Below are 18,178 nucleotides of genomic sequence, written 5' to 3' on the forward strand. Positions count from 1 at the left end.
TTCAAAACCGTCATTCAAAGCTGTTAGAAACATGCCATTTGGTTCCTTCTGGGCTTTTCCTTCTGGTAGTTCCCTAATTAATAACTCCATACCCTCTTAGGCTATGTCTAGACTGCAAGCCTCTTTCGAAAGAGGCTCTTTCGAAAGATACTTTCGAAAGAGCCTCTTTCAAAAGAGAGCGTCTAGACTGCACGCGGAACTTTCAAAAGAGCAAGCCGCTTTTTCAAAAGAAAGCACCCAGTGAGTCTGGATGCTCTCTTTCAAAGAAGCCCTATTTACATTCAAGAACGCCTTCTTTCGAAAGAAGCACTTTTGAAAGAAGGCGTTCTTCCTCGTGAAATGAGGTTTACCGCCGTCGAAAGAAAAGCCGCGTTCTTTCGATTTAATTTCGAAAGAACGCGGCTGCAGTCTAGACGCAGGTGAAGTTTTTTTTCAGAAAAAGGCTACTTTTCCCGAAAAAACCCCTGAGTCTGGACACAGCCTAAGTGTATGAAACCAACCACTCTGACTATGAAATGTAAAAGAGAACACAGACAACTAAAATTGACTGAATTCTTGTCAATGGTACGGTGACCACTAGAAAAAAGTTAGTATTTGCCAACTATTATCATACAATTATTATGGTTATTTATTGTTTTATTTATAAGGACAAACTGTGGTATTTGTTGGCCACAACTGTAGCTTTGGGCCTTGATTATTACCAGCTCAGTGCTACCATGCATTTTCAGGAAGCAGGATTTTTAAAAGCACTTTCCTTCTGTTGAGAAGATAGCTTATTCATTTTGGCTAGGAGAGCCATAGTGTGCAGCCTTCCAACCAGTGTATCAAGGCCACTCATCACTGCAGAAGAGAAGCCTACACCTATATATTTCCCAAGCTTGAATTCTTAGCGTATTCCCATGACCCAACAAGCTCTAAAACTCTAGGGGAGTTGAAAATTATTTACCGGAGCATTGCTCCAGACAGCTCCAGCTGAATTTCCACCCTGCATATTCCTTGGTACGTGTGTTGTTCCACATCAGCCATGATCTAGCAAATAACTTAAATACATACTTAACTTTGAAGCCAGTAAGAATACTCACCTGCTTAAAGTTCAGCATGTGTTTAAGTGTTTTGTTAGATTGAGGGCCTGTTAGATTGAGGAACCAGCAGGATCTTTCTCTGCAAGTACCCTCATTTAGTTCAGTGAATTAAGGTACTACCCAACATGAGTAAGGACAGTATAATGGGACCCTTCGGGTATGTCTAGACTACATGGCTCCGTTGATGGAGCCATGTAGATGAGTTTATTAGACACAGGAAAATGAAGCGGCGATTTAAATAATCGCCGCTTCATTTACATCAAAATGGCTGCCCTAATCACCTGTTTGGCGGCACAGCGGGGCAGTCTGGTTGACAAGGGAAGCCATTGTTGATTGCGGCGCGTCCAGACTGCCCAGCTGTGCCACCAAACAACTGATCGGCACAGCATGGCGGCCATTTTGATGTAAATGAAGCAGTGATTACTTAAATCACCGCTTCATTTTTCTATGTCTAGTAAACTCATCTACATGGCTCCGTCGACGGAGCCATGTAGTCTAGACATACCCTTGATGTTCTGGTCCCAGGAAGGGAATATGGGATAAATGCACATTTCACAGGTAACTTTGGACCTAATCACTTCTCCTTTTTGATCCTCAGCTTTAAAATAGATATAATAGTACCTTACTTCAGAAGGGTGTTGCAAGTTTTTTAATTTGCTGATATTTGAAAAGTGCTCTGACAGCTTCAGATCAAAGGCTCCCTATGTATTGTACATGCAAAGTATGACTTAACAGAAACTAACTGCAGTGGACAGGCAAACAAATACGTTGTAGCCTGAGATATCATTATTATCAGCAAGAGAGACTAGCAGCAGGGTAGCTGAGAACCTTGATCTCTACTGACTTCATAGACTGAGTCTCTAGAAGATGTTTTTCATCCTTGAGGTACAGCTTTGGTCATCTGAAGTGATTCATGGATGCCCAAGAAACACAGGAATGTCACTGATTTGGCCTCCAACACCTTCATGTGGAAGTGAACAGGTTGCAATAGCACTTGGTTTTGGATGGATTTATAGACCTGAAAATGGACTACTGAAATTGCTGTAAATTGTTATCTCCACTTCTCAGCATTTCTCCATCTAATTCTTCAGACTTGATTATGACCATTATAAAACCATTCCTTGTGGAAACATGTTGTAGCAGAGTAAATGATGTTTTTGTGGAATTTTGTGGACAGAATTCCAAGTTAAATTCATAGGTGATTTAGAAAGGAGACAATTCTTTATTAAAGTCTATAGACTATCTAGAGTAACTTGTATAAAATCTATTTTGGTTTCTCCCTTATTAACTGTATATAGGATTTTCCAATTTGCCAGTTTTGAGTTGACTTAACTGAGGCCCCACCACAAAACTCTGAGCAGATGTGTGTGAGAGTGAACCTCTCGCTGGCCTACTAGGTGAATGTTTCATTCTGGCAGCAATCACTACAATTGTTTTTAATTTATTTAATTTCATTTTTAGTGTTGTCTGGTCTTCTGTCACCAGGAAGCACTTTGCAACATATCAAGGATGCTGTGCTTTCTTCATCACAACTTTTTGTTGTTGTTGTTGCTGCTGTCCTGCTGACTTTTATTTTGTAAGACTTAGCTACAGGCATTCGTGATAATCAGCATGGGAAAGTGGCTCTTACCTCCTCCCTGCAATGTAGACATAGTTGACTTATGCTTATACTGATGTTGACATTGCCTAATGAGCATCTGTACACCTTGAAACTCCAGCAGTTAGCTAAGACACATTATGGCGAAGAGCATTAGAAGGAAAGTGTTAGTTAAAAGCTTGAATCTAAATAAATATGTGAGCAGTAATGCATACTTCTGTGGCCATGAATCACGCTCTTCCTCTGCAGGAATGAGGAAGCAAAATAAATCTAAACATCATACAGGCCATAATTTCATATGGGTTGGGCCCCTTCTTTTTTAAAATGAGATAGTGTTGTTTCTTCCTTCTTTCACCATTTTCAGTTTAGTGAATCATCTTTCTTCCAGTACTGGCTTTATTGACTCATTAAATCTCAGAAGGCAAAAGAATGTTTTTCAAGTGAGTGAAAAGGAAATGAGTGTGAAAAGGGGCACTGGCTCTCTTTGAAATAGAATCTCAAACATTCAGTAAGAAGCAATCCAGATAAAACTCAGAACACAGCCATTAGCAGTGAAGAAATGTTTGCTGTGTTCCATAAAATTCTGAGGAGGTGGCCTCTGACAATTAAAGGATTTCTCTCTCTCTCTCTCTCTCTCTCTCTCTCTCTCTCTCTCTCTCTCAGTTGAATCAGGCCTTATGGAAGGGGATAAACTGACACTAGAGCCAAAAGATCTTCTATTACCAGGACAAGTACCAACAACAGAAGCTTCCCCACACCATTTTCCATGCTTTAGTTCAGTGTTTCTTAAACTGTGTTAGCTGGTATTCCTCCTGCAATGAGGTTTACCAGCTAATTCGAATTAGGGGCTTTAAATCAGAATCCCGTTTCACTGCCACGTGTAGATGCGGGCAGTTACTTCGGGCTAGTCAATTTCTAAAATAGCGACGGGCCGGGAACATGAAAATCAAGCGCGGGGTATTTAAATCCCGGGCTTGATTTGCAATTCCAGTCACCCTCATCAGCCTCCCTAGATCAATCTAGGGGGCTAGTGTAGACGTACCCTTTGGTGGGTGCCCTGGAGATTCCATTCTGACAATATACATTACAATTTAGGAAGGCTTCCTACATTTTTGTGTTCATAGATGCATAAATCTGAAGGCCAGAGGAGATCATTGTGACCGTCTAGTCTGGCCTCCTGTAGAATACAGGACATAGGACTTTCCAAAATAATTCCTAGAACAGATCTTTAGGCAGTATATCCAGCATCACTATTACAATCAGTTTGAGGCCAGATTTCCCTTAGGTTTAGCCTCGCTCCTTTGAAGTCAATGCAGCAAAACCAAATTACACCAGCTGAAGATCTGATCTATTTTTATTTATGATGCATTGCAAGAAATTTTTGAGGTGTTTTGATTTTATACTATGCTCAAAAGATTTCTAAAATACAGTTCCCATAATTGTCATGACCTGTGTACTGTCAGATGAAGCACTGTTGTCCTAGTTAATCTTGACTCTTGAGTCTTATGTCTTAGCGATGTCTACACTACAAAGTTAATTCGAACTAACGGACATTAGTTCGAATTAACTTTGATAGGCGCTACACTAACGCTCCGCTAGTTCGAACTTAATTCGAACTAGCGGAGCGCTTAGTTCGAACTAGGTAAACATCATTCTACGAGGACTAAGCCTAGTTCGAACTTACTAGTTCGAATTAAGGGGTGTGTAGCCCCTTAATTCGAACTAGTGGGAGGCTAGCCCTCCCCAGCTTCCCTAGTGGCCACTGTGGCCAACACCAGGGAAACTCTATTGTCCCCCTCCCGGCCCCGGACCCCTTAAAGGGGCATGGGCTGGCTACGGTGCCCATGCCAGGTGCAAGCTTGCCAGCACCCAGCCAGCAGACCCTGCACCTGGCACGGCTCGAGCCAGCCACCCGATGCCCTCCAGCCCTCCCCCTCTTCCCGGGACCAGGCTGGCGGCTCCCGGGAGCTTGCCCGCGACCGCAAGAGGCGGGCACCCGCCTGGTCTAGTGCGGACATTGTGGACCTCATCCACGACCTCCGCACTAGGCACAGGAGAGCGGCCGTCTAGGGCAGGAGAGCTGCTAGCCTGGCCACCCAGGAACAGGTGTGCATGAAAATCAAGGGGGTCCACTGAGACCCCCAACCCTGAGCCCTGAGCTTACAATGGCCGTACTGGGTCAGACCAAAGGTCCATCTAGCCCCGTAGCCTGTCTGCCGACAGCGGCCAACCCTAGGGACCCTGGAGGGGATGGACCGAAGACAGTGACCAAGCCATTTGTCTCGTGCCATCCCTCTCCAGCCTTCCACAAACTTTGGGCAGGGACACCACTCCTACCCTCTGGCTAATAGCACTCCATGGACCCAACCTCCATGACTTTATCTCACTTCTCTTTAAACTCTGTTCTAGTTGTAGCCTTCACAGCCTCCTGCAGCAAGGAGTTCCACAGGTTGACTCTTTGCTTTGTGAAGAACAACTTTCTGTTACTACTTTGAAGCCTGCTACCCATTCCTTTCCTTTGGTGTCCTCTAGTCCTTCTATTATGAGAACTAATGAAGAACTTTTCTTGATGCACCCTCTCCATCCCACTCATGCTTTTATAGACCTCTATCCTATCCCCCCTCCATCTCCTCTTTTCTAAACTGAAAAGTCCCAGTCTCTTTAGCCTCTCTTCATATGGGACCTCTTCCAAACCTGTGATCATTTTAGTTGCCCTCCCCTCTCCCACCCTCTCTCTTCCCCTCTCCCACCTCCTTTTCCCAGTCTCCCTGAGTTTTGTTCAATAAAGAGAGATTCTATTTTTTCCACACGTTTTCTTTATTTTGTACATCAGGAAGGGGGGCTAGGGAAGGGTAAGTGGAAGGAGGTGAGGGAGGAATGGGGTACGAGCCCCCGATGGGGAGGACTGGGCTGGCTCTGCGGGCTTCTGGGGGTGGAAGCTCTCCTGCAGCCCCCCAATTACTCCCTCTCCCCAGATGGCAGCCTGCAGCAAGTGCAGCCGGTCTGATGGCCGAGTGCTGTGATGTGCCCAGTGTGGGCACTCAGGGCACTCCAAGCCAGGACTGCTTTGCAAGCGGGGAACCCCTGAGAACTGTCTGTCCGGGGTGGGGGTCGGGACCCTTTAAGCACAGCCCTCGGCTAGCCTGAGGCAGCAGCTCCACGCTCTAAGTCCTCATCTGATGCCCTGCCGGCACTGCTTCCGGACATCCTTAACCCGGGTTCAGGGTCCACTTAATGTGGACATGCTAGTTCGAATTAGCAAAAAGGTAATTCGAACTAGTTTTTTAGTCTGGATCCGTTAGTTCGAATTAGCTTAGTTCGAATTAGCGCTGTAGTGTAGACGTACCCTAAAAGAGTAGTCGAGTCGACTACTCTCCCTCGCACCCCCACTGCCTCTATATCAGAGGCAGCGGGGGTGGGAGGAACAGGAGCTGGCTTTAAAAGCCAGTTTCCCCTAGCACTGTCTCGGAGCAGGGGAGGCAGATGCGCAGTAGTTAGGGACCAGCTGGCAGGCAGCCCAACTCTTACATTTAAAAGGCAGAGCCGCAGCGGGGAAGGCCCAGGACCCGGCACAAGCTGGGACACAACAGTCCCAGCTCGTGCCAGGTCCCTGACCGCTGTACCTTGCCTTTTAAATGTACTAAAAGCCGAGCAGCTCTTACTACCGTTTAAACTGAAGAGCTGCAGTGGGGCCCCTTATTGTCTAATCATGTAGTCAATACAAATTGTATCGAGTATATGATTAATCAGTTACCCACTTCTTAATGTCTTTATTATGTCTCTTCCTAAGTGTCTGACATTAGGAACATTTCCTATAGTTTGTACAACTATATATCCATCTGAATTTTTTCTCATTATTGTCACTGGGCTAAATCTCAAGAAATCAATACAGTTGGGCCATGTCTACAGTACAGATAAGATTGAAGCAGCTGCATTTGATCTTCCAGGGTTCGAATTAGCGGGTCTAACAAAGATACGCTAATTCGGACAGAGAGGGTACTCCCATTGATGCCGTATTCCTGCTTCTAGGAATAAGGGAAGTCGAAGGGAGAGTGTGCTCCCTTCAACTTCCCACAGTGTGGACAGTGCCAAAATTTGAGTTAAGATACTTCGACTTAAGCTGCACAATTAATGTAGCTGAAGTTGCATATCTTAATTTGAACTTATCCCCTAGTATAGACCGGGGTTGGTTGGAATTTGTACTAATGTCCGTGAGGTCACATTCTGTTTATCTTGAATGTAGAAATGTCAAACACCTCTAAAACATCTTTGAAAGTGACATCTTTAATGTCAACTGAACCAAAAATTGCTAAGGTTTGTCATCCACTTGGAATGTTTATCACCATAAGAAAAGTCATGACTTACTTAGGGTACATCTACACTAGCCCTCGAGTTCGAACTAGGGAGGCTAATATGGGCAACCAAAATTGCAAATGAAGCACAGGATTTAATATCCCACGCTTCATTAGCATGTTCCCAGGCGGTCACCATTTTGTAAACTGACTAGCCCGGAATAACTGCCCATGTCTACACGCGGCAGTGAAACGGAAGTTCGAAGTAAACTCCTAACTCGAATTAGCTGTTAGTCATTGTGGAATGAGGTTTAACAGCTAATTCGAGTTAAGGGGTTTACTTCGAACTCCCGTTTCACTGCCGCATGTAGACGCGGGCAGTTATTCCGGGCCAGTTAGTTTCCAAAATGGCGACCGCCTGCGAACATGCTAATGAAGCACGGGACATTTAAATATCCCATGCTTCATTTGCAATTTCAGTCGCCCTCATTAGCCTCCCTAGTTCAAACTAGGAGGCTAGTGTAGACGTACCCTAATAGTTTTTTTCTTTTTTTTTAAATACCTATTGATGAAGAGCTTTGCAGGGATCTAAAAAGAGTGCAAGTTCATTTGGTATGCATCCTTCTCTCTGTGAAAGAGAAATCTGCAGTGCTAATGAGGAGAGACTAAGCAGTCTTTTTAGTATATGCTAACATAGTCGTTTTACTGTTTCCTCATGGCTCTTTAAGCACCACAAGCTCTCCTTTCATAGAGGAAAGGTGTTTACACAGGATGAAAGTGCTCACCTTTCGGATGCCTCAGAGAGCCTATGAGCTCATTAAAATTGTCTTAGCTTCTGTGGCTCAAAGCTAATAAAAATAGAAGAAGGCCAGTGGTATGAATAAAGACCTAAGCATCAGCCAGTGTGCCAGTAGGTTATGGCAAGAGCATGTGAGGAGGCTAGACAATCTACTTACTGTTCAGAGGTTTTTGCAGTACTTAAGGAAAACTGCACCTCTGTACAGGAATGTGAATGTGCATAGATTCATTGTGTACTAACCGTATGCACACTACTGTTCCATTGAAATCGATGGGAGTTATGCTGTCTGGAGAATTGAACAGTATGGTCCTCATCAAAAAAAGTCTTTATTTAAAATGGAGATATTTAACCCTATAGCTGGTAATGACCTATCTTTTAAAACAATGACCTGAATTGTAACATTGATACTTTGGGAAGGATCATGTGAGGGATTGTAAATTATCTTCAGTCCCATTAAGAGAAAACTATTTTTTCCATCTTCCTTGAATACTGGCTTAACAGTTATAACTTCAATAAATAACAGTTAAATACAGTTCTTCAGACATAGGCACAAAAATGTTCTTTTGATTTTGTCTGTACTAAAACCAAGGTGCAATATACTTTTGTTTTAACCATTCACTGGACTTTACACTGCAAGTGCCCCAAATAATGCCATTTCTCTGGAGCATGGCCATGATTTGCTGCAAATGTGCCAAAAATAATTTAATTTAAAATAATAGTTTCAAATAAACCATGATGCTTCTCACTATGTAACTTTACAGATTTTCATGCTAAATAACTTGGGCGCCTTTTACACTGGTGAGATTACATAATCATAATTTGCCACCAGTGCAGCTCCACTTCAAATGTGATCCAGCTGCTTTACCAAGTCTTTAAATAGGATTAGATTAAACAGTGATAAAGTTCCTGGATCCTATCCTCTTCAGCTTTCACTCTTGTTCAATTTGTTCTCACTGGAGGAACTGTTTCATTGTTGATTTTACAGCTATAAAATTTTATTGTTTAGCAAAGGCCAAAGCAAATGTTACTTTTGCCAGTCCTTTTAGGTCACAATTCTTAGTTGCTGTCAGTTGGCAAAGCCTCCTAGAAGGCAGTCGATCTATGCCAATTTATACCAGCTAACGACTCAGATTCCAACTGTATCTGTCTATTGTTAGGTGCTATATAAAAGAGACATAATAATTGATCACAGTGGCATGTTAAATATAGGGATGGTGAAAGGATGTAGGAAAGATACATCAATCTATATTTTGTATTTGCAATAGTAATAAATATAATATGAATCAAAGGAATTTTTAATACTGGAATGGCAGAACCATTAAGTATAACAACCTCTGTGCCTGATTTTCCTCTCATTTACAGGGTAAATCATGAGAATACCCCACTGAAATCAAGTTTTCCTGTCTTCAGATCCCATTTTTCCTTCCTATTGGAGCCTGCCATGAAATCACTAAGTTAAATTTATGACACTTCCATCACTCATGTGACAAAAGATCATGCACTCATAAGTATAATAATAAGCATAGGTTCAAGAAGAAGCTAAGCTAGTGTATGGGATGGGATGCTCTTTGTCAGCACACAGTTGTAATAACTGCAAGGGGAGCACACATAAATACTGTCCAAGTGAATGATTTCTTTGGACAAGTATTTCCTAGCCTCACATTTGCTCCAGTGAAAGTCTGTGGTTAAAATCTGTTGTTTTCGTTGGCTTCTGTCACAGACCCCACTTTCTAAAAAGGATGAGCATATCCTTACTCTGAAAAGACGGACTCTAAATTGGTCACAAGATGAGGACTAAACAATTTCAGAGCAGCCCTGCAATTTCATTTCTGCTCAGGCAGCAGAATCCCTCCCTGCAGTAGAGCACTGGAGTCGATGCTAAAGCAGTGGTCTCATTTCCACCCTCATCCATGTGAGCAGTTCAGCCAGTTGCTGGCCACATGTATTTTTGGTGGTTAGGAGGAGTTAGAGAACCCATGTGTGGCTGGCTGCTGAGAAACAGCTTTCTGTGATCAGAGGATACACACAGAGTGGTGAACAAATAAACAAAAGCAAGTAAAATCAGCAGGGGAATCATTACAAAATCCAGGCTGGGGGTAGGCAATGAACCTTGGCCAGAAGATTAAAACTCAAAATGGATTGCTAAATTGTAAGGTGGGGATTATATCTGAGTTTCCTTTGAGTACTAATCTATTTAGTGATGGATAGGTTGGTAAATGGAATTGTCAGACATTTTTGAATGCACACTTTTGAATTTTCCCTCCCCCGGCCTTTTGAATCCTCACCTTCTCTTCAAAATACGTGTGTATGGGGTGGGAGGTGGGGGGAGGGAGACAGGGGTTCCTGCTCCAAGACAAAAACAGAAATGTAAGCCTTGATCTATCAGTTGCACGTGTAAAAGGTCTGCATGATTAAATGTTGTTATTCCGGAAGGGCCCTCAGTCTCCTGAGACATGATAAGAAATAATAGATCAGATCCTGGACCCTTCAGTGTTTGCTTTATCACTGGTCTGTTGGTTCAAAGCAACCAAAATCCCAGTTTAGCTTCTCTCAGAATTCCTCTGGCACAGATCTCAGGATGGGGGACCAAAGGTGTTGTCCTTCCACCTTTGCCAGCCTCAGGCTCACAGCAGCTCTGTGCTGATTATAAATCTGATCCAACAAGTATCCCCTACAAGTAGATGATGGCAAAACAAAATTACTGTTCCTTTTGTTTTACCCTTTCTTTAAGGTAGTTTATTCAAATGGGACCACATTGACCCATACTATGAGAAACATTATTCAGTGTTCAGTTGGCTACCTGCATTAATAGATACACATTGCATTAGCACTGAGAATTCTTTAGTGCTATCTATAGAATGCTGTTAAGTCAGACTATCCTAAGGTGCCCTGGGAGGTGAAAGAATTCAGCACCTGCAGGAGGCATGCTGCAGCTTGTCAAATTATTTAGCAAGTCAATTTCAACCATATTTTGAGCAAACATTGCTCTTCCAGGTTTATTCTGCACCTTTTATCAAAATCAGCTACACTACATTGAAGGATCACTTTTTTGTCTGAATTTCTTCTCTGCAGTAGATCTCCTAGGGCATGTCTACACTAGGAACTTATTTCAAAATAACTTAATTTGAAATAATAACTCCCAAAATATCTGTTTCAAAATTGTGTGTCCAAACTACAGGGAAGCCTCGAAATTAGTCCAAGGCAGCCTTCCTTAATGTGGATGTGCTACCTTGACTTAGAGCTCCAGGAAGCACTAGGAAGTAATTACTCTGAATGACTCTGGGAAGTAGTTACAGTAAAACTCCGATGGTCCAGCATCTGACAGTCCGGCACTCCTGATGGTCCGGGCAGCCGGACCATTGGAGCTGCTCTGCCCCCAGCTTCCCCGATTCAGTCGCTAAAACTGACCAGCGCTGAATCCGAGAAGCTGGGGGCAGAACAGCTGGAGTGCTGCCGGGTAGGTCCAGTAGCGCTGCCCCTCCGGGCTGCGGGACCAACCCAGCAGCACCCCAGCTGTCCCGGATTCAGCCACTGCTGAAATTGACTAGCAGCTGACTCCAGGAAGCCCGAGACAGAGCTGCTCTGCCCCAGCTTCCTGGAATCAGCCGCTGGTCAGTTTCAGCAGCAGCTGACTTGGGTACACCTGGGACAGAGCAGCTGGGGTGCTTCTGGGTTGGTCCCCGCAGCGCCGAGGTTTGGCGCTACCAGACCAACCCAGCAGCCTTCCAGCTGCTCTGTCCCAGGCGTCCCGATTCAGCCGCTGCTGAAACTGCCCAGGGCTGACTCCAGGAAGCCCGGGACAGAGCAGCTCTGCCTCTGGCTTTCTGGAGTCAGCCACTGATCAGTTTCAGCAGCGGCTGACTTGGGGACACCTGAGGCAGAGCAGCTGGGGTGCTGATGGGTTGGTCCAGTAGCGCCGAGGAGCGGCGCTGCGGGACCAACCCATCAGCACCCCAGCTGCTCTGCCCCAGGCGTCCCCAAGAGCAGCTGGGGTGCTGACGGGTTGGTCTCGCGGCGCCAAGGGTCGGCGCTACCGGACCAACCCGGCAGCACCCCAGCTGCTCTGCTGCAGGCGTCCCCGATTCCGCTGCTGCTGAAACTGACCAGCAGCGGCTGAATCAGGGACTCCTGGGCAGAGTCGGACTATCAGAAGGGAGGGCTATGAGGGGGTCTGAGGTAGCATTCCCCATCCCACCCCGGACTCCTCATAGCCCCCCCTTCTGATAGTCCGGCATATCCGATAATCCGGAACCCCCTGGGTCCTAAAGGGGCCGTATTATCGGAAGTTTACTGTACTTTGAAACAGCAGCAGTGGAGCATCTACACTACCACTGTTTTGAAATAACTATTTTGAAATAAGCATCATTTGTCATGAAAAGCAGGGTTATTACTTCAAATTAACCAGCCTCTTATTTTGAAATAATGGGTTTGGTAGTGTGGACTAATTAATGATTACGAACTATCTCTAAATAATTCCCTAGAGTAGACCAGGGCCTAGAATGTGAGAAATTCAGATCTTAATTGACCTCTCTTGTAGGATTATTTTCTGTATTCTAAGAAGCAACATTTTCATCTTACAATAGAGAACATTATGTCAGGAAACTTGAAATCAAAAGTTCTCCACAACACTTTTGTATACAAAAAAGATTCAGTTAGGAATGTAAAGTAACTTGAAGTTAAACAAGCTTTTATAAGCATTTGTCCTAGAGGGAAATACTTATGGTCTGTTGATTTCTCTAATCATTTCACAGATTACAGCAGAAAGTATTTTTCTGGTTAATGCGACAAGGGCTGTGTCTACACTGCACCCCTTTTCCGGAAAAGGGATGCAGATTAGACACTTTGGAATAGGCAAATCCGCGGGGGATTTAAATATCCCCCGCGGCATTTGCATTAACATGGCTGACGCTTTTTTCCGGCTTGGGGATAAGCCAGAGAAAAGCGCCAGTCTAGACGTGATTCTCCAGAAAATAAACCCTTTTCCGGAGGATCTCTTATTCCTACTTGAAAGTTTATTTTCCGGAGAATCACATCTAGACTGGCGCTTTTCTCCGGCTCATCCCCAAGCCGGAAAAAAGCGGCAGCCATGTTAATGCAAATGCCGCGGGGGATATTTAAATCCCCCGCGGATTTGCCTATTCCAGAGTGTCTAATCTGCATCCCTTTTCTGGAAAAGGGGTGCAGTGTAGACACAGCCAAGGGGTTTTTGCTATCGGGAAAGTGATTTGATATATGCAGATTACCCAATATGTCGAGGATCTTTATATGAGCCTTTTGATGTTCATTCCAATGTCTATGGGAAGACAACAAAAACATCTGAAAGATGTTGGATTTGTCCAGAGCTGTAATAAATAAGGGCATTAAATGTGGACTCAGGCAACCTAGGCTCAATTCCTAGGTAAGTCACACTTTCTCTATGACCTTAAGTCTGTCACTTTATTCTGTGCCTCAGTTCCACATCTTCAAAATGGAGTGCTTCCCCATAGTGATGTTAAATATCAGTTAATTGAATAGGCGATTAACCTCATGAATTCTTAACTGTTAATTGACTATTCTATAGTCTCTGAAGGTGGGGCCAGCAGCCAGTGCGCTCCAGCCCCACTCCCGAGGAGCCCCCTGCTCAGGGTGCCAGGCGGGAGCTAGTATGTGAGGGGAGCCAGTTTAAAAAACAGCTCCCCTCGTGGACCGGGTGCCTATCGCTCTGTGCTGCTGCCTCTGATACAGGATGGCAGCAGCCCCTTTTTGGAGGGAGGTGGGGGGAGGGGCTCAGAGCTCCTGGGCCGGATGCAAGCTGGGACTGATCTGGGCTGCCTGCTCACCAGGCTCCTAATACACTTTAAATGCAGAGCTGCAGTGAGGGTAGGTTCTGGACCTGGTGCAAGCCAGAACTGACCTGGGCTGCTGGCCAGTCCGCTAAAAAACATACTGGTGGCGGGGGGCAGGGGGAATGCGTGTAGTCTATAGCATTAACCTATAAGCTTTTGGTTAATTGACTACACTATTACATCCCTACTACCCCACCTCCCACAGAAGCTACAAGGATGTAATACATTGATTGTGATATGCCCAGGTACTATGGTGGCAAGGGCTGTATAAATACATAGATAGAGTGCAATATTCACATGTTAATAGAGGAAACATGCCTTTGTTATGGTGCATACTTAATGTGCTTTTAGAAACACCATAACATTTCAATAATTCCTTAGTGTCTGACGAATACATGTGAATCTGTTAAGAATATTACATCTATCTAATCTATCTATCTATCAAAAACTTTAAAAACAGCGAACAGTCCTGTAACACAAAATAATGAAGAAAGTATCATGAGCTTTCGTGGGCACAACCCACTTCCTTTTTTTCTGTCTGTATGTCTGTCATGGACTAGGACTCCATTGTGCTAAGTGCCGTATAAACACAGAACAAAAAGATGTTCCCACTCTCTTATCTGAAAGACCCCCTACAAACAAGGGAAACCAGCTAGCTGACTGAGTATGGAAAATGTCATCAAGTGCTCAAAGTAAAGAGAATGGCAAGGTGGGGGAAATATCTACAGTCTTTCTGTTATAATAGGTTAGGTGTCAATAACAATAATAGATAAAAACATTCCATCAGCAATACGATTTTTTAGTTGACAACACCCAGTATTAAAAATTAGTCTGTAATTTGTAAAAATACATACATGAAAACCATAGACAAAATCTCTAACTAAGCAAATGTTGAGTATAAAAGTACCTGTAATCAGGGTTTATAATCTTCTGTAAACATTACTTTGAAGACAGTGCAGAGGTAGATTCCTTCTGGTTACCTAACTGTTCTTTATTTTATTTTCATTGTATTAGGTTGTTGGCGTAGCTCAAGCTATCAATAAGAAATCTGGAGTTGGTGGGATATTCACAGAGCAAGATGAAAAGGTATAAAGGATAGAGTGTGTGTTTGTGGCTTTTTTCTTTTATGACAACTAGAAATCTTGAAATTAAACAAACTGAACTAATCCTTAAATAAGTAAAAAATAGTTTGATGAAACAGTAATTGTTTCTTTTTGAGATTCTGCAGAAATGGCCATGTGAGTCATTTTAATTTCTGGGTCAGTTTGGTTTCTCTCTCCTGTTAAGACTCAAAATGTTTCCATGCTTTATTGAATGTATTGTAAAGGGGTGTAGGCCTAACAGCTAATATCTGAAAGTCACCTTATCTCAAAGGAATGTCCCAATGGGCACTCAATATCAGCTTAACATTGAAACTAAAGCTTGCCAAGCAACTTTTAAAATTACTATATAATTCAATTTCTGTGTACCCTAGTAGTACAAAGAAATAAAGCACCGGATAAATTACAGTCATGTCTGACATAATCAGTAGTGCAGAAAGCACATAGATTCTGAAACTGTCACATTGCAGCCACTTTCAGAATGCTCTCAGACTTCACATGCAAACTGTGGTGCACCACGAAAGGTTGAAGTGAGGCCGAAGCAGTTGACTCAAGCCTTGGCAATAACAAAGTAAGAATTTACTCCTTCCCTGTTCCAGTGGAATGCATAATGAACATCTGCAGGAGCTCAGAATTAATCCCTTTCCTCAAGAGAAACAGCTCTTGGCTTCTCTAAGCAAGATTCGATTTCCACTTTTAAAAATACTTAATTCCTTGGATAATAGATGCTTATTTTGTGTGTTCAGTTTTTAATGGCAAGATTTGTATTGGCAGGGTTGGGTTGGGTCCCCAAAACTGCTTCTTATTCCAATGTAGTTTCACCAGGATAAAATATGAAACTCAATCATTTGTCTACAAAAAAGATGGGAGATTCCTAGTAAGATGGCAATAAGAGATTAAGACCAAACAAGAAAAAAACTGTGTGCAATTAACAAAAATAATCTTCAACATACCAAAGCAAACCTGTAGAGTCTATAGCTGAGTGGATTTCAGGGGTTTGTTTTGGTTTTTGCAGTGATTAGTTTTAAGTGGGAGTATACTGCTTAAATACATGGACCGAAGAAAGGGGACCTATTCCACAAATAAGGCATATATTGAAAATTATTTTTTTTCTTTCTATGTATTTACAAGTTGTCCATAAAACAGTAGTGCCTGAATTCTAACCATAGCCAGTTTGAGTTGATGGACTTTTAATAAAAGATATAAACAAACATTTATATTGAAGCTGAAAGCTTGGAAACAGAACATAATAAAAACTTTCAGATACACTCAGAGGGCATTTTGGGTGTGACAAACAGTGTTATTAGAAACAAAAAAATAAGAACTTTTCTGGGTGTAAATAACAATTTGTCAGCTCTCACATGTTGTGAAATCATTTTAGGTCTACACGTCCATCCCACATAGGATTCTGTCCCTAGTAAATACTGGAGATAAGACAGGTGTTTGTAGACATCCTCTTAATTAAGTCTTGATGTTTAATTATCTGTTTTCAGGATTTTGCTGCTTATTTGGCATTTTGTGGAATCGTTCTTCACAATGCTCAGCTATATGAGACATCACTGCTTGAAAACAGGCGTAACCAGGTATGACCAACAGGTTTAATCTAGCCTGGAACATGGGAATTGTGACAGGCAGGTAGTAGTGTTTGTTATCTACAACTTTTGATTTTCGTCATACGGTAGATGTTCCTTGTTTATGTTATTTATTTGTTTCCTTTGCCTCTCCCATCAAAGATATTCACAATGGATGCCATTAATGACATCACACATAGACTGCTGCCTTGCAAAAACTTGACTTTGGTCATATAAATACATTTTAATTTATCAGACTGGGAAAAAAATTCAAGAGTAGCAAATATATTTATAGTTTAATTCATAGCTATTTGAATTTTCACAAAGGCTTTCATTTTTTGTCTAGGTGCTTCTTGATCTTGCTAGCTTAATTTTTGAAGAGCAACAATCTTTGGAAGTAATTTTGAAGAAGATAGCTGCGACAATAATCTCTTTCATGCAGGTGCAGAGATGCACCATTTTCATAGTAGATGAAGATTGCACTGTGAGTATCCAGTGTAGTTTTATTCTTTATTGGCCCCCTGGGTCAGATCCTCCACTTTATTCTTACATTCTGATCTGGTTACATTTTACACCCACTTTGCACAATGTAAATTACTACACAAGTGCAAGAAACTGGAGAATTAGGCCTCCACTGTAAAGAAGAGGGAAGACAGAAAGGAAATGGTTGCAGTGTACTCTTTGTTTGCAGTAGCAGGTATCTTCTGTTCACACTTTTTATTAGTCTTCCATCACTGATCCCTATGAAATTTTCTGCTCCCATTCTCATGTCTCCTCATCTCTATATGACATCCATTCAGTGTAATTGTCCGTTCTTAGGAGCATGACCTCTCTCTAAATAAGATTCTGTAGTTTGATGCAGCCATTTTGCACTACCAGCTGGTGTAATCTGTCTCTAAGGCCATCTTAATTATCCCAGAAAGGATCACCCTTGAGGTAAGTACATTCCTCCCATAACAGAGAGCTGAGGTAGGCTGTAACATCACTTATTTGCTTTGCAGCTGCTGTAGCAGAGAAAAGGGGAGTGGCTAGAGGAAGAATGACATGGCCAAGACCACCTGCTCTGACATTAGTTAGAGCATCACTTGAGGAGAAACTGCCCTGCAGAGCATAAATCGAAACCCAGGATATTGCCCAGTTCCTCTCTGCCCCAATTTCTCATCTGTACAGTAGGGATAATGATAACTCCCTGCCTCATAGGGGTGTGCAACAGTAAATTCATTGCTGTTTGCAAAATGCTCAGAGACTACAGCAATAAGAAGCTATAAAGAAATCTATTAATATATTTAAGGAGTATTAATGCTCCAGGACTGACTACATACAAGCAAAGTAACATAACTGAGGTTGATCCGGAGCTGGGTGAATATTAAAATAGACTCTTTGTTGACAGTTCGCTCCAGAGGTAAACATGTCTTCCCTCACTTGGGGTCAATATTTCCCCGGAGATGCAAGGGACTTCAGTGACTCAGGGAAGTTAAAATTCCCTGTTCTGGGCCAGAATTGTCATGGGATACAGGAGTACAAAATACAATTAAATATTTATCTTTCTGCCTTAAGGCAGACTCAGTATAAATAATTGCAGCTGACTTTCTCCATATTGCTATTGTTACCATTCATGAGGATTATTACTAATTTCTATCCAATAAGAATCATTTTTGTATTTGTAGGAATCATTTTCTAGCGTGTTTCACATGGAGTTTGAGGAATTAGATGATTCAGCTGATGTCCTGAAGAGGTAAAACAATTTATTCTCAATTTTTGTTCATCTCAGGCAAATGGAAATGACTAAAGAGACTTTGCTTTTAATAACTGTTCATGACAAATAACTTCAATAAACAGAATGGGGCAGTGCATTATCATCTACTGTAGGCTAGGCTTTTACACTGAAAGATGCATGTACCATTCCCACTGG

General features: G+C 42.6%; 1 protein-coding gene across 6 annotated transcripts in view; it reads left to right on the forward strand.

Moving 5' to 3' along the window:
- PDE5A (phosphodiesterase 5A) overlaps nt 1-18,178 on the forward strand; it is a 102,357-nt gene that overhangs the window by 32,374 nt on the left and 51,805 nt on the right. For all 6 annotated transcript variants that reach the window (XR_016349478.1, XM_075929816.2, XM_075929817.2 and 3 more), the window contains exons 4-7: nt 14,610-14,681; nt 16,189-16,278; nt 16,613-16,750; nt 17,934-18,001. Coding sequence is in view for 5 of the 6 variants with exons in the window: in XM_075929816.2 (XP_075785931.1) it covers nt 14,610-14,681; nt 16,189-16,278; nt 16,613-16,750; nt 17,934-18,001 (368 nt within the window). In the remaining variant the exon portion in view is untranslated. The remainder of the gene's footprint in view (nt 1-14,609; nt 14,682-16,188; nt 16,279-16,612; nt 16,751-17,933; nt 18,002-18,178) is intronic.

The sequence above is a fragment of the Pelodiscus sinensis genome, chromosome 4, assembly GCF_052426305.1.
Source record: "Pelodiscus sinensis isolate ZL-2025 chromosome 4, ASM5242630v1, whole genome shotgun sequence".
NCBI classification, from domain to species: Eukaryota; Metazoa; Chordata; order Testudines; family Trionychidae; genus Pelodiscus; species Pelodiscus sinensis.